Genomic DNA, 26,214 nt, shown 5'->3' on the forward strand with positions numbered 1-26,214 from the left:
TGAGACTGTGATAGTTAACAGGACACAGGTTCCATCCCCCAGGGTAGCTTATATCTAGTGAGGTAAAGAAGTTTCCACAAAGAAGAAATGCAAGGCAGAATGGCAAATGGTATAATCTAAGTTACAAACACTGTAACTACAGTCAGCCCTCTTTATCTGTGGGTTCCAAACCTGTGGATCAACAAACCATCAATTCAAAAAAAAAAAAAAAATCCAGAAACTTCCAAAAAGCAAAACTTGAATTTGGTGTAGCCAGGCAATTTACATAGCATTTACACTGTATTAGGCATTATAAAATTATCTAGAGATGACTTAAAGCATTCAGGAGAGTGTAAGTTACATACAAATAATACTACACCATTTTGTATGAGGGATTTCAGCATCTACTGATTTTGGTATCAGTGGGGGTCCTGGAACTAATCCCTAGTGGACACCAGGGATGACTGTAATTTATCAATACTTCCCTGAGGGTTAATGCTATTAATGTGTTTAGTGGCCTTCTGATGCAGATGGGTTAATTTTTACACATGAATGTCTCTGGGACTAATGAGAATTATTTTAAGCATTTAATTTATATCCTAAATTAGCTTTCTGTAGACTTAATCCATGTGTGCATGACCAGAATGTGGGAACAGATCTGAGGACGGGGTAAAAAGGGAGGGAGCTTTCGAGGCACTTCATTTTAATGAAATTGGATTTTAGAGGTTCTGAAAGTGACTTAAGGTGACTGCTAAAATAAATTACAATATATCCATATGACAGACAACTATGCGTAAATTATAAATGCTGATGTAGAGAGATCACCAAGATATATTATAAAATAAAAAAGCAAAAGACATATATATAATACATGAAACATTTTAAAATGAGTATATCAATAGATACAAAATATTTTTCTGGAAGAAATCAAGAGAAACTGTTAACAGTTGAGAAGGGTAGAAGGTAGGCTGCAGGGAGGAAGATTTCAATGTTTACTTTCTATGCAGTTAAATTAAAAAATTTTAATTTTAGACATGTATTACTTTTTCATTATTTAATATTTTAATTGTTAACATCAATTAACTGGACAGAGAGATGACTAGATATATTTTCCCCTTTTATTCTCTTCAATTAAAAAACATTCTAAAAGGTTGTTGTATGAAAAAAACCAAGCACAGCAACAACTGAAAAAAAACCCTCAGGAATGGTGCTCCAGGCAGAGTGGCAGACAAAAGAACCTGAATTACTGTCCTGATGACAAACAAGTGAAAAAGCCAGATCGGACACAAAAAACACATTGTTTTAAGTGTGTTATTGAGTTGGCAAACTAAGAAATGAGGTTGAAATAAATCTATTTTTAGGTAAATAAGAACTAACAGTTGGTCCTTTACTTAAAAAAAAAAAAAGAGACTCTAAAGTATTAATATTAATTTATGTTTCAGATAAAAGGGAAATGATTTCAGATGTTCAATTCAGAGATGCAAGAAGCAAGAGTGAGAAAAGATTAATAAGTATGTGGATCCAATGCAATTTCAGTTGAATGCCCAACAGATAACCTCTGTGGAATCTGACAAGCGGAATCTGAAATGTATATGGAAGAACAGAAGTCCAAATATATTAATAGTCAAGGTACTCCTAAAGAAAAAGGACAGAGTAGGAGGACTGCCCTTACTGGATATTGAGACTTGTAGAATTAAAATAAACAATGCCAGTAAATAACTATTAATGGCATGGAAAAAAGCAAATAGACCAATGGACCAAAGAAAAAAAAAGACCCTATAAATAGGTCCTTGTATATTCACAAAAACTTGATTTATGATGGAAAGGGCACTGCAGATCAGTGGGGGAAATAATAGACTATTCCATTAAAGATATTGAGACACTAAAAGCAGTTGCCATAAAGGAAAAGATTATTAAAATTTACTACATTAAATTAAGTTTCTGTTCATCAAAAGACACCATAAAAATAAGACAAGCCAAGAACTGGGAAGAAATATTGCAATACACATAGCATCCAGAATATTTATAGAATTCCTACAACTGATAAAAGACAGCCCAGAAGAAATAAGGGCAAAACACACAAGCAGGGATTAACGGAAGCAGAAACACAGAGGCTCATAAACAGAATGAAAACATGCTAAACTTCATTAAGTCTTTAAATTCAAATTTAACTCACAAAGTCATCCACTATATAACCACAAGTCTGACAAAAGTCTTACAGTTGGATAATACAGTCAGCCCTCTGTGTTTTATGATCCGTGGTAGGTTGAATCCAAGCATGTGGAACCCCTGGATATCAAGGGCCGACCATGGCAACTGAGCATCTGCAGATGTGGTACCCTCAGCAGGTCCCAGAACCCGTCCTCCACGGAGATGCGGGGATGGCAGCACTGTATGTTGTAGTGGTGAGGATGTCAAGTAATCAATACGATGCTCACCTCTGGTAGTGCCAGTGTAGGTTTCTATCATCAATCTGAAAGCCAGCCTGGGTTTCTTACTAAAGTTGATCATGTGAGTAATCCTACAACTCGGGAATCCCACATATATAAGATAAGCACATATCTTAGAGAACTGCTCATGTGTGTATGTCAGGAAACATACATGGATGCTCCTAGCAGTTTTGTTCATAGCTGCACAAAACAGCCCAAGGACATTAATGATATGGACATGAACTGAACTCTGTATTAGAAACTCTATTCCAAGCAATCGAATACCAGATGGCAATAAAAGAGAAATGCAACTACTCAATGCAGCAAGATGGATGAAATTCCAAAAATGCTGAGCAAGGGAAGCAAGAGAGAATATGTGAAATATGATTCTATTTACAAAGTTCAAAGACAGAAACAACACATATATCTTAAAATATTCATCACTGCCAATTATTAAAGAAATGCAAATCAAACTGAACTGAGGTGGCACCTCACACCAGCCAGAATGGCTATCATCAAAAGTCTACAAACAGGACTTCCCTGATGGTCCAGTGGTAAGGAGCCCGCCTGCCAGTACAGGAGACAGGGGCTTGATCCCTGGCCTGGGAAGGTTCCACATGCCTTGGGGCAACTAAGCCCTTGCTCTGGAGCCCTCGAGCTACGACTACTGAATCCTGTGCGCTCAAGAGTCCACTTTCCGAAATAAGAGAAGCCACCTCAACGAGGAGCCCACGCACTGCAACTAGAGAGCAGCCCCCGCTTGCCACAGCGTGAGAAAGCTCACACACAGCAATGAAGACCCAGCACTGCCGTAAATAAATGAATAAGATTTTAAAGATCTACAAATAACAAATGTTGGGTGCAGAGAAAAGGTAACCCTCCTACACTGTTGGTGGGAATGTAAATTGGTACAACCACTATGGAGACCATAATTTGAAAAGATATATGCACATCCACGTTCACTGCAGACATTAGCCAAGACACAGAAGAAACCTAAATGTCCGTCAGCAGAGGAACGGGTAAAGAAGATGCCATACAAATATACGACGGACTATGACTCGGTCACAAAAGAGTGAAATAATGCCACCTTCAGCAACATGAATGGACCTAGAGATTATCATGCTAAGTGTAGTGAATCGGACAGAGAAAGACAAATATATATCACTTGTAGGTGCTATCTAAAAAGATGATACAAATGAACTCATTTACAAACAGAAATAGAGTCACAAAGGTAGAAAACAAACTTGTGGTTACCAAAGTGGAAAGGCTGAGGGGAGTGATAAATTAGGAGTTTGGGATTAACATATACACAATAATATATATAAAATAAATAATCAACAAGGACCTACTGTACAGCACAGGGATCGCTACTCAATGCTCTGCAATAAACTATATGGGAAAAGAATCTGCAAAAGACGGTTTTACATAAATATATATATATATGTATATATGAAACCGAATCACTTTGCTGCACACCTGACACTAACACGAGGCTGTAAATCAACCGTACCTCAGTGTAAGACAGAAATTAAGTCAGAATACATCAAGAAGTAATAACTTTAAGAAAAGCAAGGAAATGCATAATTCAACATTCAGAAATGGCACTGTGTGAGGGGAGAGGCAGAGGTGTAGGAATGGGGATGATCTGATTGGAGAGGGCAGCCTGGGTATTCTAAGGGGCCTCTAAGACTCTATTTCCAAATGTGACAAGGGGGTGCATGGATGGTCATTCTATTTTAAAAATTGTATAATTTTATAATTGTATAATACATTAAATATATATATTATACACATTATATATATGCACACACATACACACACACATATATATATACATATATATATGAGGTATTTCATGGGAAAGAAGCCCACACACACATCTTTCTGAACACCATGGGGAACAGATTACAGACCAACAGGGAACAAATTTCTCAATGGATTTTCCCCTAGCTTTTAATCCATCATACACTTTTATCAGTGATATATTGAGACAGGATTCAGTCAAGCTTGGAAACACAGCAGACACTGACGGACCTGATGATAAACATGACCTCGCACGAGAAGCTATAAAAAGCCATGTAACATAATGAAAGCTCTCCACTGCCTCCCAGGTGAAAAGTCTCCATTAGCAGAGATTTAACTCCACCTAACAGAGAAGAGCTGAAGCGAAGATCCTATGTGAGCAGGCAAACGGCACGGGCTGGGACTGACTCAACAGCACAAGTGGCCTTCCAACGTCAAGGCTGACAGTGACCTCGAAAGCACACTTGAAAAATAAGAGTTCTTCTGCTACATATGTATTCACCTTGCTCCAGAAGAACTGACACCTGCTTTCAGCTGCTATTCAAGAAACCGAATTCTTTTGCAAAGCAGTGTAAATGCTCACCTGTGTTTGACCATTTTTTGATCGTGGCAAAAATGACTGAAGAATCTTGCATAGAACAAGTGCATGACAGCATGCTCTTTCCCTCCAATGTACAAATCCACAGGCATCCAGTAATCTGCCAAGGCTACGCTGAAAGGGCTGGGAGGAAGAGAGATGGTCATTTATTAAAAAAAAAACCTACTTTGTTACGACTGCATAAATTAGACAGACATTATAATTTGCATATTCCCTGAAATAAATTACGTGAAAGAAAAACAGTGATTTTCATTATAAAATATAATGAGAAGCTTACATAAGAGAGGAGAAAAATGTCAGAGCAATATTAATTTATGAAATTTACAAGAACTGTTTCAGAAGCCATTGCTGACACATTTTAACAAATGTGATTTTCACTTAGAATGAGGACAAAAGGAATATATACCAGCACTAAAGGTATTTCTGTACAAAGCATATATTTGACTGTCTAGTTTTATTTTAATTTTTATTACCATAGACAATAGAGATTTTTGAGTTCTTACCAATAGAGGGCAATATGGCACTTAAAATGGAGACTCACGCAGATACTAAACATTCATTTTAAAACAGAAATTCTGTCTTAAAAGTAGCCTCAAAATGCAGATAGTCAGCAAGAGTCTGTATATGCTTCTTAAAATGCCCTGAGCATACGTAGAGTAATTAAAATAGCCCAAGTCTCTCTCACCCAACAAGTATTTTTTGGTCAATGGAGGTCCTAAAAGAAAAGTTTCCTCACTGGAAGCATCATTCCCAATCCTAATGGATGCCAGGGAGGAAAAGGCCACTCCCTCTGTTTCTAGCTGGGGTTCTTGTCGGGTGTGGGGTTGGTGGGGGGTGGGAGGGAGAAACAGCACTGGCTGGGGACAGATCGCTTCATCCCCAAGGTAAGGCCCTCTCTTGAGGTCATCCAGTGAGGCAAACCTTGGGCTGTGGAGGATCTGAGCCCCATGGTTTCCTGTGTTTGTGAATTCTCCTCCCCACACCTCAAGCACGTTTTCCCCAGCTCGGGCTGGAAGCAGGAGCCCAGGGCTCGGCAGGTGGGCCTGGCCAAACACCCTGTGTTTGCATCTTAATACAGCTTGGCTTTCTCTCCTCCAGCTAGGATGCCAGAATTCTGGCAAAATTTTAAATAATGTTTCTTTGTGAAAAATGGCTCCCTGGAGAAATGTGACTGCTCACGCAGGTGACAGAAAAGCAAGGGAAGTCAAGGATGGTGCCTGAAAGTAAGCTTGAAGTAAACTGAGGAGTGAGACAGTGGAAGTAGTTCTAGCTGGGATCTATGATCTATCCTGGAGACCACCCAGTGAGGTACACGAGGCAGCATGGGAACGCACAGCAGCATTTTATGAGGGAAATGACGTGGCGGTTGGGGTTCCACACCGGGGGCTGTGAAGGTCTCAGGGTGTGTCTCGCCACTCAGGGGCCCCTCATTAAGCCGGAGTCTCCGTCATCTGTAGAAAGGTTTTCCCTTGAAGCTTTCTGAGAGGTGGAGAGTCTGGTTTCCCCTGCGCTGTAAGGCTGCTCTTCCTAAATTATTGTTGCCATTGTTGAGTCACTGTCTTTCCGACTCTGCAATCCCATGGATTGCAGCATGCCAAGCTTCCCTGTTTTTCACTGTCTCCCGGAGTTTATCCAAGTTCATGTCTATTGAATCGGTGATGCCATCCAACCTTCTCATCCTCTGCTGCCCTCTTCTCTTCCTGACCTCAATCTTTCCCAGCATCAGGGTCTTTTCCAATGAACTGGCTCTTCACATTAGGTGGCCAAAGTATCAGAGCTTCAGCTTCAGCATCAGTCCTTCCAATGAATATTCAGGGTTGATTTCCTTTAGGATTGACTGGTCTGATCTCTTTGCTGTCCAAGGGACTCTCAAGAGTCTTCTCCAATACCACAGTTCAAAAGCATCAATTCTTCAGCGCTCAGCCTTCTTTCTGGTCCAACTCTCACAACCATACGTGAAATGGAAGGCAATAAAAGCTCCTTTGAGAAGGAAGACCCAGAAGAGGGGCCTCTCTGTGGGTTGGCCGGGGTTGCCTGGTTGGTCCCAGCCACGGCAATCCCTCTGTGCCCTTTCTGCCTCTGCCAGCTGCTGTTCACTCTGGCTCCTGCTCATTTCTGCACAGCCTCCACGTGAATCACAGAATAGCAGAACTGGGGCAGGCAGGAGCGCCCGTCTCCCTGGAAATACATTATCTCCCAACCAGCGAAGAAAATGGGTGCATTTTTATACCTGGCCTACAGGGTTTCAGTATAATGGTTCTCCCGTGGACAAGAGCGAGTTGGCAAGGTCCCTGAAGCGCAGTGTCTGTGGTTTCCTGTGCTCTGCATCAGTCTTCTTTTGTTCTCATTTCCTTCTCTACCCATCTACCTATTGCTCTCTTTCCCTTATTTATTTTTGTCAAAGAAGCACATGCACATAGCTAACAAAAACAGTCCTGAAACGTTTATAATGTAGAACAGTGGTGTCCAGCCCCATTCCTTCACCACCCTCCCCCTACACCTCCTACCTGTCACTTAGCCACTTTTAACCCTTTCAGATGCTTTTTTCCTGGCAATTATTTAAAAATATGTTTATATGCTTTGTTCATTTATCAGTATTGGAAATTATCTAGTGACCGTATATGCTAAGAGGTCATGCCCTCAGCTCACTGACTCTCTCTCTTCTACCCTCCCTGTACACTTGCATCATTACTTTCATTTAAGTTAATAACTTTACATATTTGTGACTGCACAAGTGCAGTTCACTGCAGGGCCAACGAGGGTATTACCAAAGCTCTTCCTTTTACTCTTTTTCATTTTTCCTATACCTGGGATTTACTTGGCTCTGAAGAATCTAATTTAATAATTGAGCACACTCACTATAAGAGCCTGTTTCAAAGAGCACAGTTGACCCATGGCTTCCAGCTCTTTCATCTCTGGACCCACCGGGGTTGATGGCAGCCTGTGCCCTCCTGGGAGGAGCGGACCAGAGCAGGCATTGCCTCCTGACTTGGGACTCTCGGCATTTCCCATCCGGCCTGCTCAAGATTTTCAAGCTGTGCTGGGGTCTGAGGCTCTTCAACCCAATCCTCCTGCCTTCATCCTTTTCTTTCATCGGTGTCAGACCTATATCCCAGTCCAGGGCTTGCCTGCCGACTCCCGCTCCCTCACCTCTTTATTCCCCAGAGGCACCTGCCCCCATAAATCTCTTGCCCATTGAATTCTATCTTCATGTTTGCTTCATGGAAGACCCAGACCAACACATGCTCATGAATTCAGCAGGGCTTTCTGTACCTCTGAGTATTCTGAGGGTCAGTATATCTGAAGTAGTACCAAGCAGAATCCACAAAGGTATCCATTGTATCTGTCTCTCTTGTGGCTGCTCCTTTGCACCTAAGAAGGAAAGAAAGTTCATCAATTGGTTTCTTTTTAAGTATTAATGCATTTTCCACCAGCTTTTCAGAAAGCTATAACAATTAGTACGAGTTCAAAATGTCACAAGAACAATGCCACATCATGAAAAGAACAATTCACGGTATGGGCTCTCTTTGTACTGCAGAGTACACAATGCTTTAAAGAAACTTAAAAATGTAAATCTTCGACAATTATAAAAGCCCGTATTCTCTACTTCTCTGAATTGAACATGGTAGAGTATCTAACGGCAATCTTCTCTCTTTATGCACTCACTTCTCTCTTAGGCATGTCACGACTGTCTTCAGCCAGTGCCAACTACTCACTGATGCTCCTGGGGCACATCAGTTTATGAAGAGAAGTTGAAAACCAAATGTAGTGAGATACTGCGCTGAAAAATGAACTTTTTTTTTTTTTCTTCCTATCTCTATCTCTTGGGTGAGAGGAGCAGATATCCACAGGGGGTGACCTCAGGAAGATAAGCCACCATGGAGACCCAAAGGCAGAAGTGTGCTGCAGCAACTCATAACAGTTTGTGAGGACTGACTCTTGAGATCTCTTCCCAACAACAGTGGGACGACTGAGTGATGCCAAGGGGTCGTCTGAAGTTAGCCCTTGGAGGAAATACCTGTACCATAGAAAGGGGCCAGCACTACAGATCAGAAGCCCCCCTCCAGTGATCTACTTAGTACACACTTACCAACACATCACTGTCTAAAGGAAGGCTCCTCACAGAAGGTGAAGACAGCCCCACAGTTCAAGACAGTGAGTGGAGGGAGATGCGTGGTATGTGAAGGGTTGAAAACAAAAAGCAGTGCTCATCCTAGGGATGTGATACGTGGGGAGGACTGAGGTTTCATAAGGGCCCAACTACCAACCAATTTTGAAACATGTCAGTAGGATGATGGCTCAGCGGACTGGAGCCATAAGCCACCACTTCTGGGAAGGCAAAAGACAGTACCCTTAGCCAAGCCTGGCCAAGGAAGGTGCTTGGCTCCCTTGAAGACCCCTCAAAGGCATGGATCAGTAGTGGATGGGGGTTGACAGCTATTAGCAGGGACCCTTTGTGGCTGTGAGAAGCCACAGCAGGAGAACACAGCTCGGACTCCAGGCTCTCCCTTCTGAAGCATGGAAGCGGAACCAACCACCCCTCTCAATGCTGCCTTCTTGGTGGGATGAGTCCTCGGTGGTGGGGTCGGGGGGCGGTTCTTGGAAAATTTGAGGAGGGGGATGAGGCGCCCCAAAGAGGAAGTGATGAATCCTTTGCTAATTTAGCACGTAAGGGCTTCAGTCTGCTTTTAATTTTAAAAATAAAAGGAGGCATAAAAAAAAAAAATAGAAGAAGCGTTGCCTTTATATGCTGCACATGTGAAGCAGTTGGTACTGGCTTTCCAAATATTACTGGAGGAAACAGCCACTCCCCATCTCCTGCTTATTAAATGGAAGTGGCTGAGCAGAGAACACAGGAGCCCACACCTGGCGGGGCTCTGGGGCCTCATGCCTCTCAGTCAGGGGGCCTCCAACTGGGAACAGTGGTGGTTCCAGGGGAAGGGGCTTACCGGAGAGAGCCCCAAGGGACCCCTAATCCTGTTTCCTACCACCCAGGGCTGCTCTAAGAATCTGATCTCAAAAGTGCATCTCTAAACGAAAGCCAGGTCTCTTTATTTGGAGAGCAAGCACCCAGAACACATACTATTTTGGGGAAATCATTAGAAGATAAATGTCTCTTCTTCTTCCTCACTGTTAGGGCACGCATACAATTTAGGAAGAAAACGCAGGGACTCAACTAATAAAAGGGGCTGATATCTGACCAAAACTTGCCATGCTGATTTTTTAAATGGTCATGGTGGATTTGAAGATGACCAACACTTTTTATGGCTGACACTAAAAGCTGGATCATACAGAAGAGACTACTTGGAAAATGGGAGGCAGACAATGGTGACAGTGACAGTGTTACTACCATCATCAGCCCCAGCATTAATAAGACTAAAACTGGGTGGTGGGCACCGAGCCAAACGCTTCCCGGGCTTTGTCTCATTTAATCCCAGTAACTCTGGGGATGCTGAAGTAGACACTACTGGCGTTCCCACTTTGCAGATGGGTAACTAGGGTTCAGAGAGGTTGAGAAATCCGTTCAAGGTCTTGGAGCTCAAGGGTAACGAATCTACCTCTGCTGGACTCTGGTGCCCATGGTCCTTACCACTGGGCTGTCCCGCTTGGCCACACGGCTCAGCAGCTCTCAGCCCTGCAAGCTCATCAGATTCAACAGGGAGCCTTGACCAAGCCCACGCCTGGGGTCTGCTCTCCAGGCATCAGTAGACAAGGTAGATCTTATCCCCACCACCAAGGCCCTGGGCTGCCACAATGGGTGGGCTGAAGGCTGCCCATGTCTCCAACAGAGAAGTACTTTGTTACTGCTTATTAACAAAAAGGGTGTGCTAACTCTCCCCTACCTGGCCCAGAGCTTCCTACATTCCTGCAAGCCCCATCGCAAACCTCAAAACTGCCTGAGTGAGCTCGTGGGTGAACTGCTGGCAGGCCAGGGCAGAACATCGCCAACACTTCCAGTTACAGAGTGTCTGCTAGGAGCCACTGTGCAGGGTTCCATGAGTTAATTCTAGTCTTCTGAAACCCCTTCATGGGGTTATTTTCACTCCTGATAAGGAAATCAATGCTCAGTGAGCTTATGTGACTCTCCCAAGACCACATAGCTAGTGAAGAGGCCGGGTCAGGACCTGAAGCCGTGAGTGTTGTCTCGCCAGCCTGAGCCACGCATGCGCACTGCTGTCCAGTCACTCAGTCGTGTCTGACTCTTTGCGACGCCATGGACTGCAGCCCCCCAGCCTCCCTTGTCCTTCACTATCTCCCAGAGTTTGCTCAGACTCGTGCTCATTGAGTCGATGATGCCATCCAACTAGGTGGCTACCTAATTACTGACCTAGAGGTGGTAGTAAGAGGACTAAGTTATTTCAAAACTTTAAACAACCCCATCACGATCTACAAGGCAGAGAAAAACAGCTTTTCCATACAAGGACGAAGGGAAATACTACACTTTGGTATCTGTTATTTACTTTTTAATCAGTTGGAATGGCATCCTAAAAAATCACACGGGAGGGACTTCCCTAGAGGTCCAATGGTTAAGACTTTGCCTTCCAATGCAGGGCGGGGGAGGGTTCAATCCCTAGTCAGGAGCTAAGACCCCGACATGTCTCAGGGCCAAAAAATCAAAACACCAAAGCAGAAGCTATACTGTAAAAAATTCAATACAGATTTTAAAAATGATCCACATCAAAAGATCTTAAAAAAAAAAAAAATGGGAGACACGCCAGTGAATTGACAGAAAACATAATCCTACTTCCAAAATGAGAATTAAGGAGATATGACATATTTCAGGATATTAAAGAATGAGACCCCTGAGTACACTTGTCCTCGTAGCTACTATCCTGCTGCTTGTGATAAAATCTCCACTGTTATCATAGTCACTCTGTGGGAAAACCGCAGGCATTTACTCTTTTCTCTGAGAAGCTCTTTGGAATATATAGTGAAGGAAAGTGGTCTTTTCCAAAGCTATGATGAAAATGTGTAGCTTTTCCATCAGTTGGATCGGCTGTTTCAGGGAAAGATGTGAATTGATATTGTTGCCTCCACCAGCCCAGAGGAGAGAAGAGGGCACCCATCACAGGGCTGGGCTCCAGATTCCAGCCTCCTCTTTCTAAGGTTGCAAAAGACCTATGTTATTCTTTCTAACCAAGCGGAAGTCCGAGAGGAGAGTTAGCAATCGTGGCCGAGGGGTGTGGCTCCTTACCTAGGACAGGAGCAGTTTACCCACTCGGAAGCTGAGGCCAGTGGGGAGCCTCCCTTGCCAGTGAAAGAGGTGATGCTGGGCAAGATCACGGGCAAGTCCTCCAAAGGCACGGGCACGGGCCCGCAGGCCGGACAGTGGACCATGGGGATGGGCGTGCCCCAGTAGCGCTGCCTCGAGATCAGCCAGTCCTTCAGTTTATCACTCGTCACGTCACCGCCCACTCTCTCCCTCCGGGCTTTCTGAGTCAGGGCTAGAAATGCATCCTGCCGCTTCATACCTGTGAACTGAGAGGGGAAGGAGAGCGGTAAGAATGAGCTGCTACCCTGAGGCCACCACCCTGGACTGCCACTGTCTGGAAATAAGTATCTGGGGAGAAGAGAGAGCTCTAAAAGGAAGAGCCAATTTTGGTCAACTGCCTCAAGGAACCAGTTTCCCTGGAGGAGGTCATTTTTCTCATGCAGAAGATTCCCAAAATAAGGTACTAGCTATTCTGACAACTATACTATTCAGGGATCAGGTTCAACTTGGAGTTGAGAAGCTTCTAGATCTTGAAAAAGAGCATTATTTTGGGCTTCCCTGGTGGTCCAGTGGCTAAGGCTCCATGCTCCCAATACAGGGGACCTGGGTTCAACCTCTGGTCAGGGAGTTAGATCCCACGTGTCGCAACTAGGGGTTCACATGCTGCAATTCAGATCCTGTGCGGCCAATAAATGAATAAAAGTAAATGATAATAGTAATAAAAGAGCATTATTTTGGTTTCATAGATTTCGAAACGAGGCTGCAAGACTGTTAGGTGTGGAGATGAATGCAATGGTAAATGGTAGGTTGTAACTTGCATCGAGGGGAAAATGCATCATGAAGCTCACGTGAAGACCATGAGTTTAGAAGTAAATTCTCAGGCCCCACCAACCTCCGCGGAGCCGCTCAGCCTCTCTGTGCCATCTGGCGTCGTTTCAATGACTTCGGAGTAGGACAGGCCCAGGGTTTGGGCCAAGGCGGAGTCCTCTAAGCTGGTGCTGGGAATTCCTGTTCAAGGCGAAGAAATACAAAATGTCTTCTTTGCAAATGCCCAAATCACAAAAGGACTGCCAGCGCGGGCACTCAGCATTAGCTTTTGAAGGGAGACTCTATCTTTTTCAGTCAGAGAAATGATCAAATCACATCGCATTCACTGAGAAAAGGGAATAGTCTTGGGGAAACTCACCACCCTGACACAATGGTGTTCCGTATTGACACTACTTTCGGTTGTCTTATTCCTTTGTTTACTGTCTTTAAAAACGATTACTTGTAATTCTAAAATTCACAATTTTGGGTGCTGCTTCTGTCACTTGAACAGCAAATCACAAGCACCTGGGGAAGCCTGGTCTTTGAATTCCTTCAGGGATGCAGGACACTGGGGTGCTCCTGATCAGCAGGGCTGACTCCGCTAGCGTCTCCCAGCACCCCAGAAACATCCACTCGGGCAGGAAGTGGAAAGCTGGCAACTGTGTTTCTCCACACTGTGCTTTGTTCCCAGAGGCAACAGTACATTCTGAATAGACATTTAGTCTTCAACCCACATACGCCCCTGAGGAGACAGAGCTGAGTGTAAGGAAATCGCTCATTCAGAGGATCAGGGCCTGCTGTTTCAGCTTCAGCTCTTCAGAAAACAGGCTTTTCAGCTGTCAGTTCTGTAGGCCAGGGTTTCTCCACCTGGGCCCTATGTGACATTCTGAAGTTGGCTGTGGGGCTGTTCTGTGCAGTGTAGGAATTGAAGAGCTTCCCTGGTCCCTACCAGCAGAAATGTTTCTACAGTTGCCAAATGTCAGTTGATGCCCAAATCACCCCTGGTTGAGAACTCGTGTTGTAGGGACAGCTGTCAAAACTGCTGACATCCTTGCGGACACAGCACGCCACACGGCAACTGAGAGAGAGAAAACTAAGGGTCAGACACACGTCAGGTCGCCATGAACAACCTCTCTGGAACGCTGCCCTACAAGGGTGATTTAATGTTTAGGGTGTGGGTTCTAAACCTCCTTGGTAAGATAGAAAATGCCACGGCATGACGGAAAGCTCTGTGGTGTTTGTTCCAGCTGAGATTATTGACAAAAAGCATGTAACGAAGCAAATAAACTGTCAGAGTGGACTTGAAAGACCCCGAAGGATGAGGACAGATGGCAAGCAATGGAGACTGCCGAGAAGTGGTCATGAACGAGGAGGGGGGAGAGTCATTTACTCCAGTCCTGTGGGGTCTGGGGGAACTCAGAGCAATCTTCAAATGGAGACGTGATCACAGGTTTACCTGACCGCATCAAGCTCGCACTGGGCTACCGTGCTGGCCATGTGGGGCTCAGCAGAATGTAAACCATTTGTAACATGCCGGTAAGATGGTGAAAACCCTACTTCATCTCGTTTACTTTCATTTCTGTTATTCTTGGAGGGCAACAGACGATAACTTAGAAAATGTTAATCACGGAAGTATGTGAAATGAAGACAATAGGAAAAATGATTTCCCATGCATACCCAAGAAAATCAGATTTCTCTTTTTCTTTTACCCTTTTCCTTCAGAACTCTCAATGTTGTGCTGGTACTTTGACTCAAAATACCAAATGAGGGGGAAAAAAAAAAGCGCCACATCAGCAAGGGCTTCCTTTACTGTTCAACTTGGCTGGCTATATTAATGAATTTTACTAATTATAAGATGCATTAAAGTACTAGAAGGAATTATGTCTTTTAAGCAACATATTTTCTACGTTAAACTGTCAGATAAGAATGACTTGAATGGCTAAATATCTGTTTTCTGGGTTGGTGTTTCTTCAAATCACTTTGTCAAAAAAGCATCTGAGGGCTGTAAGGAAAAAACATGGTTTCCATAAGCAACGCCATTTCTTGTGTGTGCCAGGAGATAGAGGGTGTGGCAGTAACTTTCTCTGCAGGTCCCAGCACACTGGTGATGGGCTGGAATCTACAGTAGGAAGTTGTAAAAGAGAGATGTTCCGGTCCCCCTCAGGGTAGGTCTTGGATGGGATATGATTAGGTTCCATTCCCTGATTCAACCCCAGACTTCCTGTTAGGTGGCGGTAGTTTAGAACACTCAGCAATGAGTAAGGCCACCAACCATGTGCAATTTACAGCTCTACAAACGCCTTCGATTCTACTGCTGTTTCAGAATCCCTTTCTTGCACGGCTCAAGTTCACCCCCTCCACTAAGTCTTCCCCCAAAAGTTAGCCCGCATCAATCATGTGTGCTTTGAACCCCCATCTCAGTAGCTGCTGCTGCTTCTGTGACTTCTGAAATGGGATTCTTATCTGAGTAGTATTGTTCCCCACATTGTATAGGCAAGTCTTGCCAACTAGCTCCACTGGCAAAATCTGTGGGCCAGACATTTTTGATTATTCAAAATACAATGCTTTAAATAAGAGACAATGAAATGAAGGGACACTCATTTTTACAAAGACGCAAAACAGATCACGGAATATACAGCCAGCTCTTCCAGGCTAGTATTTTGATCTTAAGCCTGCTAAAGACATCCTCCTGCTTACATTTTACTAGCTACTTACCTATTTTTGCATCTAGAGAGCCCTCCAAGTCATCTTTGGCCAAGATGATGACCGGGACTTCCTGCTGGGTGAGCATGTTCACGGCCGTCACGGGCGTCAGGCAATCTGAAAATGAGGGCAGACAACGGTGGAGGCCCGTCAGCTGGGGCTTTAACACCCTCTGCGTCTCAGAGGAGACAAGTGAGAAAAAGAAGCTTTAGAACCTCTGTGCTTTGTGCTAATTATTATAGACTTTGTTCTTTGAAGGTATTAACAGATAATTCATACTAGTGGAGGATCAAAAGATTAAACAAATACATGAAAATATTCATGCGTGCTCCTCAGCAAAGAAGTGAAAATGGCACTTTTGCTTCCCAGAAGGTGGAGGAAAGATGTTCCTACCACCTCCCTTATCCTTTTGGAAAGTAACTCGTGTATACAGAAGAAAGAGAAAATCAACAACCTACCTATGGTGAAACTAAAAGATATCTGGAATTTTAAACTATAACACTCAAAGATGGAAGTGGATAGGAAAGGAGAGAATGACTGAGCAGAGATCCGATTTTCACACATACAAGCACAAAACTGCTCCTTCCCATGATCCGTTTCTAAGGAGATACCAGAGGCTGTGGTCCAGCAAAAAGTCAAAGTGAAGTCGCTTAGTCGTGTCCGACTCTTTGCAACCCCAGGGACTGTAACCTATCAGGCTCCTTCGACCATGGGATTTTCCAGGCAAGAATGCTGGAGTGGGTTGCCATTTCCTTCTCCAGGGGATCTTCCGGACCCAGGGATTGAACCTGGGTCTCCAGCATTGCAGGCAGATGCTTTACAATCTCAGCCACCACGGCAGCCCTGTGAAAGTAAGGGGTAAATCAAGAAAAGGAGGACATGGAATCTAGGGAACAAACAGGGAATCCAACAAAGAGAAGAGGGCAGGGACATCTGCAGAGTAGAGACAGACAGAACTCCCAGGATGGCAGATGCCGGGAGAAAGACCAGGTGACATGCGAACAGGACAGAGAGCCCTAGGAAGCATCGTCGGGGAAAAAAGGGGACGGGCACATTTTCTGACAGACCGGAATATGTAGAAAACTTGAAAGGAGTTTTAAAGAGCTTCTGGGAGGGCGTGGGAAGACAATCAGAAATTCAAAGAACACAAAACAAATGAAAAAAAAAAGAGAGAGAACATCATGAACTTCAGGAAAAATAGAAAGTTATATAAAAAGGAAAATGTAATCAGAGTATATTTGGCTCAGATGACCAATATTTATGTGGTCATAACAAAACACTTAATTTGGAATTATCCAAACAGAGGATAATTGTCCAAACAGACCACAAATCTCTGGTCTATAGCAGAGAAACGGCTCGGGCACAGGCTGCCAGCTGACCCCGTGTCTGTCTTGCCCTCTGATTCAGCACCAGTGTTTGCTGGACACATGGCCGCACGGCTAATGGCAGTGCTGCTCAGCGCCTCCACCAGGAGTGGCCAGGGAGCGCGCGCAGAAGAGTCGGAGGCCAGGCTCGCAAAGAGGGGGGCTGCCCTTCTCCCCCACCCTTGTGACCACAATGCAGATGACATGCAGAACAATCTAGAACACACAGATAAGGGCGACATCCTAGAGGGGCCAAGCAGTAGAAAGGAAAGAGCCTTGGCCTGACCACCTGTATCTACTATAAAGAACTATCAAATTAAAGAATAAAAAGCTTCCCTGGTGGCTCAGTGGTAAAGAATTTGCCTGACAATATCGGAGACGCAGGTTCAACCCCTGGTCTGAGAAGATCCCACACACTGCGGAGCCCCTAAGCCCGTGTGCCACAACTGCTGAGCCTGAGCTCTAGGGCCCAGGAGCTGTAAGTACTGAGCCCTCGAGCCACAACTACCGGAGTGTGCTCTAGAGTCCGTGCTCAGCAACAGGAGAAGCCACCGCAGCCAGGAAAAAGCCCACGTAGAAATGAAGACCCAGCACAGCCGAAAGACAGATACATAAAATAAAATTAGAAGGGCACCCTCACTGTGAAGCTGTGCTGGAATTCGTATGTCATCTGGTAAGACACTCTAAACTGATTTAGCCCTTCCAGAAACCAATAAAAGCAACATGTAAAAAGAACCAAAAAAGGGTTCATAAAAAAAAAAAATTGCACTCTTGGGGATGTTTTCCTTCGTTCTTTTTTTTTTTTTTTGGGGGGGGGGGGGTGGGGGAGCTGTTTTCTGAGGAATTTATTCTACAGAGGCAAAGAACTGTCTCCGTAATAGCCCAAACACGAAAAAGGCCAAATATTCAACATGATAGGAAGATTTAGAATATTATGGTACATTGAGTTGATAGAATATTATGCATGGGTTAAAGACAAGCCTGCCTAAAAACTAAGAAATATTTTCTGATATCATATTAAGTAAAAAACAAAAAAACAAAAGACAGGAGCAGTCTCATTTTTAGGATGAGTGTGTGTGGGAACATGAATTTAAAAGATGCATGACCACATGCAAAAGAATAAATTAAAGTTAATTTAAAAATGAATTAAAGACCTAAATATAAGATCCAATATAAAAGTCTTAGAAGAAAACACAGGTGTATAAATCTTAGTGATCTTTGACTAGGCAACAGTGTCTTAGATATGACACCAAAAGCAAAACAACAGAAGAAGCAAGTATTAATAGGTAAATTGGATTTCACCAAAATTTAAAACTTCCAGGCTTCAAAGGACACCATCAAGAACGTGAAAAGAACAGTCACAGAACTGGAGAACATGGATGTAAATCATATACCTGATAAGAAACTTGTGTCTACTATAAAGAACTATCAAAATTAAAGAATAAAAAGACAACTCAATTAAAAATTGAGCAGATGCTCTGAATAGATATTCCTCTACAGAAGATATGTAAATGGCCAATGAGCACATGAAAAGATGATCAACACCATTAGTCATCGGATAAACAAACGCAGATCGAAGCCACAGTGAGACAACCATTAGCATGACCAACCGTTAGCATGACCATAACAAAAAAGACAGTGACAAGTGCTGGCAAAAATGTGGAGAAAATGGATCCCTTTGCACTGCTTCTGGGGATGTAAAATAGAGCACCTGCCTTGAGAAAGTCTGACGGTTCCTCAACCAGTTAAATATAGAGTTCCTATTAACGTAAGACCCAACAACTCAACAGATACATACACGAAGAAATAAATCAGAATTAGATACATACACGAAGAAATAAAAGCATATATCCGCACAAGAATCCATACCAAAGGGACATGGCAGCTAGCTAGAGAGTGGAACCCAAAATGTCTATCAACTGATGAATGGATAAATAAAATGTGGTATCTATAATGAAGTATTATTCTGAAATAAAAAGGAATGGAGTACTAACGCATTCGACAACATTGGATGACCTTGAAAACATTACACTAAGTGAAAGAAGCCAGTCACGAAAGAACAAATATCACGCCAGTCCACGTACATGAAATGTCCAGAATAGGCACATCTATGGAGAAAGAACGTAGATTAGTGGTCTTCTGGGGCTGGGGAAATAGGAGGCGTTGAGTATGGTTGCTAGAGGGTATGACATTTCTTTGGGGGGGTGATGAAAATGTCCTAGAATTGACAGTGGTGATGGTTGTACACCTCTGTGGATATACAAAAAACCAATGAACTGTACACTTTAAATAGATGAATTTTTTGGTATGCAAAATATATATCAATAAAGTCATTTATCAGAAAAATATGAAAAAAAGTAGAGTATGGATTAAAGGGTTGGATTTTTTTCATTTTCCCACATAAAAGTCTATTGTGACTGTTTTTCAATTAGAAAAAAAGCTAATATGTGAATTTACACATGAGCAGATGTGTAATGAACGCCCTACAGCAATGTGCCTGCTGTACCCAGTCACGACCTATTTCTCAGAAAGAACCAAAGTTAAGATCCGAAGTTCTTGGTCAGAGTTGGCGTTCTCCACATGTCTCATGAGCCGTGTGCCGGCAACGTGAAGCAGGAAGCCAGGGAGAAACCCCAAGTAACTGAAGCAGTTCATACAGGGGTTAAATCACAGCGAAACGCCGCAGAAAACACAAAGGATTCCTAGCTTAACAGCCAGTAATTACAAAGGAAACATTCTAGGCAAGAAGCTGCCCTCTCTCTCAGGCCCCACTGCAAACTAGGCGGGTCTTTCATGCCCCTTGGAAAAACAGACCAGAGACTTCTGTTTGGTGCAGAGCGGTGCTGCCTGCAGCTAGGTCCCCAGATCTCTGTGGAAACAGGGCCCCGTGGTCAAGTACGCGTGAGGAGAGGCGCCTGACGTTCCCCTGTAGACAGTCACAACGCACGTCAGCACAGAGAAGACACTGACAAGTGGAAGCAAAGAAACCTATTTATTTCTGCTTTATGCCAGGTTACCTGAGCACAGAAGCTTTCCTCCGCACAGCATCTATTAACACCTGCTGAACTGCAAGGATGCTAGCAGGGACAGTTAGGTTTAAGAACAAACTATTACCCACAGGATTCTGTTCCTTGCCCTTTGTTCCACCCTCATGCTGATTCTATGGAGACAGGGCAAAGCAATAGGGAGCCATAAATTATTCGATGTTTTGGGGCCTCTCTCTAATGTGTCAACAACGACAGGGTTCCTAAGCCTCTTATTACAGAGACCTCGTTTACCCTTTTGGCAAAAAATGCATTGTGTAGATCATCGGTGACTCAGAGCTGAAATGCATGGTTCCAAAGCCCCAGGGTTTGCATATTTTAATATCAGGAGTGTAAGAAAAAGACTCCAGGAAAAAACAGAACAGCGTCTAGAACTCGGACAATATTTCCCCCATTGATGCTTTTTATGGTTTCTAGTTCCTATCAAGTCACAGCTTATGTAACACGACTTAAGTCAGAGGTAGTCAACTGAGAAGAGGAGACAATGTCAATGATTACGGAAATACACTCGATTTCAAGATCTGTACGGAGAGGGACGTTACTTTTTGCTCTCTTAAAGGAATCTGTGCCAATTACAGGATGTTGAGCAAAAACAGTACATTTAGTCAAACACATGAGCAACACAGTCAGCCAGGCCAAAAATCAGGGAGATGTCCGAGGAGTCTTCTAAACAAATAATTCTGAGAGCTGTTCTCGCCCCTCCATCCCGATGGCCGCTGTTTCAGGGCCATCACTCACTACTCACCTCTCACCTCACTACTGGGGAAGCCAGCTCTCCTGCCTCCACTCTAACACTCAAGCACCACCCTGTCCATACTCCTCCTCCTCAGAGCCCCTCAGGGCTCCTTCTGTACCCACCAGGCCCCCACACCACCTTGCCTGACAGCCCCATCACCTGCGCTGCTGGGAAAACTCAACTTCCTTCAGTCACAGGATAGATCTGGGATCAGAACCTTGGTCGTCTTGTGCCAACTCAGGAGCCCATATGCAGACACCAACTCAGCAACTGTAGGAACTTGAGTGTGATAATTTAAGCTCAGGCAAGCGATAAATTCTATCACAACTGTGTGCTACCGTGACTTGAAGTGGTCACTGCTTTAATATTTATCCTGAAAAACAGATATTTGAGGGAAAACCAAGGCACCTGTCTGAACGGAGCCAGTTGGCAATGGTAAATGACACTAGTGATAAGATGCTCAGGTTTAAAATGTGACCGTAGAGGCCAGAGGAGGCATAAACCCATATCCATGCAGCAGTTTCAATTCACCTTCGGGAAAACCGCGTTACGCTCGGGCACTGTACTGGCCACAAACGACTGAGGCCACAGGTCAATATCCAGAGACCTGACGTGCAAATTAATCTAGAGACTTTGAATAAATTGGCATCTGCAAAAAGAATATTTCCACTATGAAAATTAGAATCGGAAAATTTAGAGCCAAGAGGAGCATTCCGTTTGGATTTATTTCAGAAATTACTAAAGAGGGGAGAACCAAGCCAAAAGGAAACCAACCAGGCCAAGTCAGATGTGCTAATACCAACGTGACTGTGAAAACTGGCCCATGCCACCACAGCCTCTTAATTTCTTACATGTGAAAATGTTTTGGGTTCATATAGTATCTTTCATGGCAGGAACTATATCTTTTATAACTTATTAGCTAGTTAATCCCCTACTGCTATTACTTCATTTTAATTTATGTCCCCAACTTAAGCATGGAGGGGGAATCGAAGGTCAGATTCACATTTTTTAGTTTTTCAATTTTAGATATTATTCCACTGCCATAGTTCTCAAGAAATCTCAAAATGTTCATGAGAGTATAAATGATGAGTTTTCCCTTTAAACCACTGAAAAGAATCCAATTTTTCTTTTGAATAAATGGAAAATAAAACTGAGAGAGAGCTATACTGGACTTCAGAAGCACACACTGAAATCTTAAAAGAGTCTTTTCTTTATTTCAATATACAACAAAAGAGATGAAACCGAGTGATATGTGTCCTGGGCCAGCAAATTACGTATGCATCTGGGTCTCCTCTGCTGCAGCCTCCCAGAAGGCAAGACTGTGAGTGGCCACCTACCCATCCCCGAGTGCTCAGCACGCAGCCGGCTCTCAGTAAATATTAACTGATCTGAGTGTTACTGTTGTTAACAATTATAAATCTTCAGCAGAGAGAAGCTGGGGCAACACTGTTTATCCTTCCAATCTGATCAGGGAGTCTTTCCTTCTGGCTATTTTATGCATTCCAATTATTTTTTTAAAAAAAACATGAAACTATACTACTATTCAAAAATTTTTATTAATCTAGTAACTTAAACAGACCTGCAATAATTCAGACTGTGTGGTTTGGGTTGAAGTTTATATAGTCTATGAAAAGTGAAGCGGGCTGAGATTTTTACAGAAATATTTACATTTCTCCTGAGACCTACTTCTAATTAACAGGGGAGTTCCTTTTGCCTGCCCAGGATCCATACTCCTTCCTCTGGTAACAGCCTGAGTTTTACAGAGCTATCCCTTCCTCACGGATGACAGTCCTGGGGGGCTATCAAGGAATAAGGTACCTGGCCTTCCTTCGGCCAACATAGAGGCCAGGGGTCCCCAGCTGTACCAATCGGACACGTTTCTCTGCAGGACAAATCTCAAAGCAAGTGCCCCAAGTGCTGATGGCAAAGTGAGAGCAGATTCCCTCAGTCAGTGGTATCAAGACATTATTCATTCTTCCTGCCCCAACTCCCGTGGCTGCCTAGTCCAAGTCTTCTTCCAGACTGGTTCTTCCCCACAGTTTTCCAGTATGTTCCCCCTTTCCTCTGGGTGAGCCAGAGATGGACTCTGTGGCTTGCAGCCCTGGACTTCAGACTAATGCACAGGCACTTCTCATCCTCACTGACCAACACTCGCTGTGCCAATTTGAGGTCAGCTTGGTTCTCATTAAAGACCAGGACCCTGCTGGTCTGCTCGGATCACTCTGTGAATTCTTAAGAGACACTAAAATTAAGTTATTGAAAAGGTTTCCTCTGTTTCTCACTGGCTTCCTTCCTGTCCTTGTCAGTATAGTTTTATTTGATGATGAGACTATAAATTAAGCACAAGAGTCTATTCTTATCAGAAAAGAGCTTTGAATCTAGATTATATTTAAAGGGAAAGAGTTGAACTTTCAAACAAAAACTTAAGAAGCGGAGAAGCTACTGGCTCAAAGTAACTTATTTTCAAGTCTCTTTCTGATCCTCACGTTTTAAAATCAACACATAAAGTCAGGCCAAGGAGAGGAACAGATCACAAGGATGACATATGTGAAAGGACCGTGAACTCTGTGAAATGTAAGGCGTAACGCCCCCTTCTTAACCTTAACTTGCCGACTTACCTTGGCCAGGGACGAGGGCCTTCCGAAAGGTTTCCTTCAGAGGGCTGTGCCCGTGCAAGAGCCTGTGGTTGGCAGAGATGGCCACGTGGGAGGCGCCATAAACGGCCTCGGGGGTGGCTGTGTAGGCGCTCAGCTTTTCTCCTGTGACTTGCCCATCAACCTGACAAGAGGCAGAGTCGTTTCAGTTCTCAGTCCGCACTCTGGGCTGCCGTGCTCCCCAGCCCACATCCCCTGTTCCCACCCCTCCTCAGTCCCAGGCACCGGCAGGCATGTGGGGGCCTGAGATGGTCTCAGGCAGGGGCAGACAGGCGGAGAGAGAAGAGGGCCGCAGTTCCTCTTTCAGGAGGCTTCCCCAGGGCCTACCCCCAGGCCTACTTGGGGATCCCCATCAAAGGATGTCAGAGCATGCCCAGAAAGAGGCTTTCCCCAGTTCCTGGCTCCTCTGTCCACGAATCAATAACTGTCAATGTTATTTGTCCTGGGAAAGGCGCTATACTTTCCTCCAGGATTTATGTGAATACAGGCACCCACTTTTCTAAAAAGAGGCCTAAAGAGGCAGAAGGGGGGTTGTGAGCATTAACTGCTGCAGATGCTCCTGCTCAATCACCTTTAACATGAAGTCCAGATGGCAGCCCACACAGTCGCCAATCCAGTGGGCCTGCATGCCTTTAATCCCATACCATTCTGGAAGGCCTGCCAGCGCGTCCTGCATGGCCTGTAGGAATGAAAGGAGAATGCAAAAGTAGAAACTACAGACTGCTTAAGACAAAGCAAGTGACTGGTGGGAGAACTGGGGTCACTGAGGCTCAGGAATTCACCCTTTTCTCCTTTACTGGCCAATCAGAGAGGCCCAGCAAAGGTTATACAGATGGGCCCATCGTGACTCAACTTCACGAAATGGGCTTCACCCACTTCTCTATTCTCAGTGAGCCAAGGTTTCAGAGAAAGAAGAACGTTAACAAGAAGAGGATGAGATGGTCGGATGGCATCACCAACTCAATGGACATCAAACTGAGCAAACTCTGGGAGATAGTAAAGGACAGGGAAGCCTGGCGCATTGCAGTCCATGGGGCAGCAAAGAGTCAAACACCACTTAACAACTGAACAACGACATGCTTATCTTTGACGGATGTGGTTGGGGCATTCTCCTCCCCAGTCTAGAACCTAAACAAAAGCAGCACATGTTTATGAATTTTTAAACTCTAAGATAAGCCATGGCTGTTCTATAGCTCAGCTATAGAATATATAGACCATTATAAATCTATTGTAAAAATAAAAATTAGCATAACAGACATCATCATACTGATTTGTGTAACATTTGCTATTAGAGGCGCACATTTTATTTTCATTGATATTTGTCTAATTTTAATCCACGTGTGTGTGCATGCGTGCTAAGTCACTCAGTCGTATCTGATTCTTTGCAACCTCATGAAATGTAGTGTGCCAGGCTCCTCTGTCCACGGGGATTCTCCAGGCAAGAATACTAGAGCGGGTTGCCATGCCTTCATCCCAGGGATCTTCCCAATCCAGGGATGGAACCTGCATCTCTTGCATTGGCAGGCAGGGGTCTTTGCCACTCGCGCCACCTACAGGAAAAGGTGAGCCAGGACTAAAACGCAGACTGGTTGTTCAGTCTCTAAGTCTTGTCGGATTCTTTGCCACCTCATGCAGCACGCCATGCTTCCCTGTCCTTCATTATCTCCCAAAATTTGCTCAAACTCATGTCCATTGACTTGATGATGTCATCCAACCATCTCATCCTCTGTCATCCCCTTCTCCTCCTGCCTTCAATCTTTCCCAGCATCTGGGTCTTTTCCAGTGAGTCAGCTCTTCCCATCAGGTGGCCAAAATACTGGAGCTTCAGCTTCAGCATCGGTCCTTCCAAAGAACATTCAGTTGCTTTCCTTTAGGATGGACTGGTTGGATCTCCTTGCTGTCCAAGGGACTCTCAAGACTCTTCTTCATCACCACAGTTTGAAAGCAATTCTTCAGTGTTCAGCTTTCTTCATGGTCCAACTCTCCCATCTGTACATGACTACTGGAAAAGCCATAGCTTTGACTAGATGGACCTTTGTGAGCAAAGTGATGTCTCTGCTTTTTAGTATGCTGTCTAGGTTTGTCACAGCTTTTCTTCCAAGGAGCAAATGTCTTTTAATTTCATGGCTGCAGTCCCCATCTGCAGTGATTTTGGAGCCCAAGAAAATAAAGTCATTGCTTCCATTTTTTCCCCATTTATTTGCCATCACGTGATGGGACCAGATGCCATGATCTTCACTTTTTGAATGTTGAGTTTTAAGCCAGCTTTTTCACTCTCCTCTTTCACCTTCATCAAGAGGGTCTTTAGTTCCTCTTCACTTTCTGCCATTAGGATGGTGTCATATGCGTATCTGAGGTTATTGATATTTCTCTGGTAATCTTGATTCCATCTTGTGGTTAATCCAACCTGGCATTTTGGATGATGTATTCTACATACAAGTTAAATAAGCAAGATGACAATACACAGCCTTGACGTACTCCTTTCCCAATTTGGAACCAGTCCATTGTTTCATGTCCAGTTCTAACTGTTGCTTCTTAACCTGCATATAGGTTTCTCAGGAGGCAGGTAAGGCAGTCTGATATTCCCATCTCTTGAAAAATTTCCCAGTTTGTTGTGATCCTCCCAGACTTACTAACTGCATTCTTTCACCTATAGTGAAGAGACTCTTACTCAATCATGTGATAAACAACACAGAGCATTTTCTGTATTTGTCATTTATCTATCCATCCATTCTCATTTATTTGGGAGAGTCTGCAAGCTTCAGGATTTGGAAATTTATTTTGAGGCATAAACTGTGGATTATGGACACCTACAGGCTGATGAGAGATGTGTTCATTCATTAGTTTATCCCCCAGAATGTATTAATTCTTCACCCCTAAGCAT

The 26,214-nt window shown here is 43.9% G+C and overlaps 1 protein-coding gene across 5 annotated transcripts in view; it reads right to left on the bottom strand.

The window, feature by feature from the left end:
* LARS2 (leucyl-tRNA synthetase 2, mitochondrial) overlaps window positions 1-26,214 on the bottom strand; it is a 146,478-nt gene that overhangs the window by 34,110 nt on the left and 86,154 nt on the right. For all 5 annotated transcript variants that reach the window (XR_015151777.1, XM_086368423.1, XM_086368422.1 and 2 more), the window contains 7 exons: window positions 23,902-24,009; window positions 23,295-23,454; window positions 15,545-15,649; window positions 12,915-13,030; window positions 12,005-12,288; window positions 8,083-8,181; window positions 4,795-4,932 (listed from right to left, as the gene is read on the bottom strand). Coding sequence is in view for 4 of the 5 variants with exons in the window: in XM_086368422.1 (XP_086224548.1) it covers window positions 4,795-4,932; window positions 8,083-8,181; window positions 12,005-12,288; window positions 12,915-13,030; window positions 15,545-15,649; window positions 23,295-23,454; window positions 23,902-24,009 (1,010 nt within the window). In the remaining variant the exon portion in view is untranslated. The remainder of the gene's footprint in view (window positions 1-4,794; window positions 4,933-8,082; window positions 8,182-12,004; window positions 12,289-12,914; window positions 13,031-15,544; window positions 15,650-23,294; window positions 23,455-23,901; window positions 24,010-26,214) is intronic.

This window comes from Bos grunniens, chromosome 22, assembly GCF_055505025.1.
Source record: "Bos grunniens cultivar Pamir isolate PY7600 chromosome 22, Bosgru_T2T1.0, whole genome shotgun sequence".
NCBI lineage: Eukaryota > Metazoa > Chordata > Mammalia > Artiodactyla > Bovidae > Bos > Bos grunniens.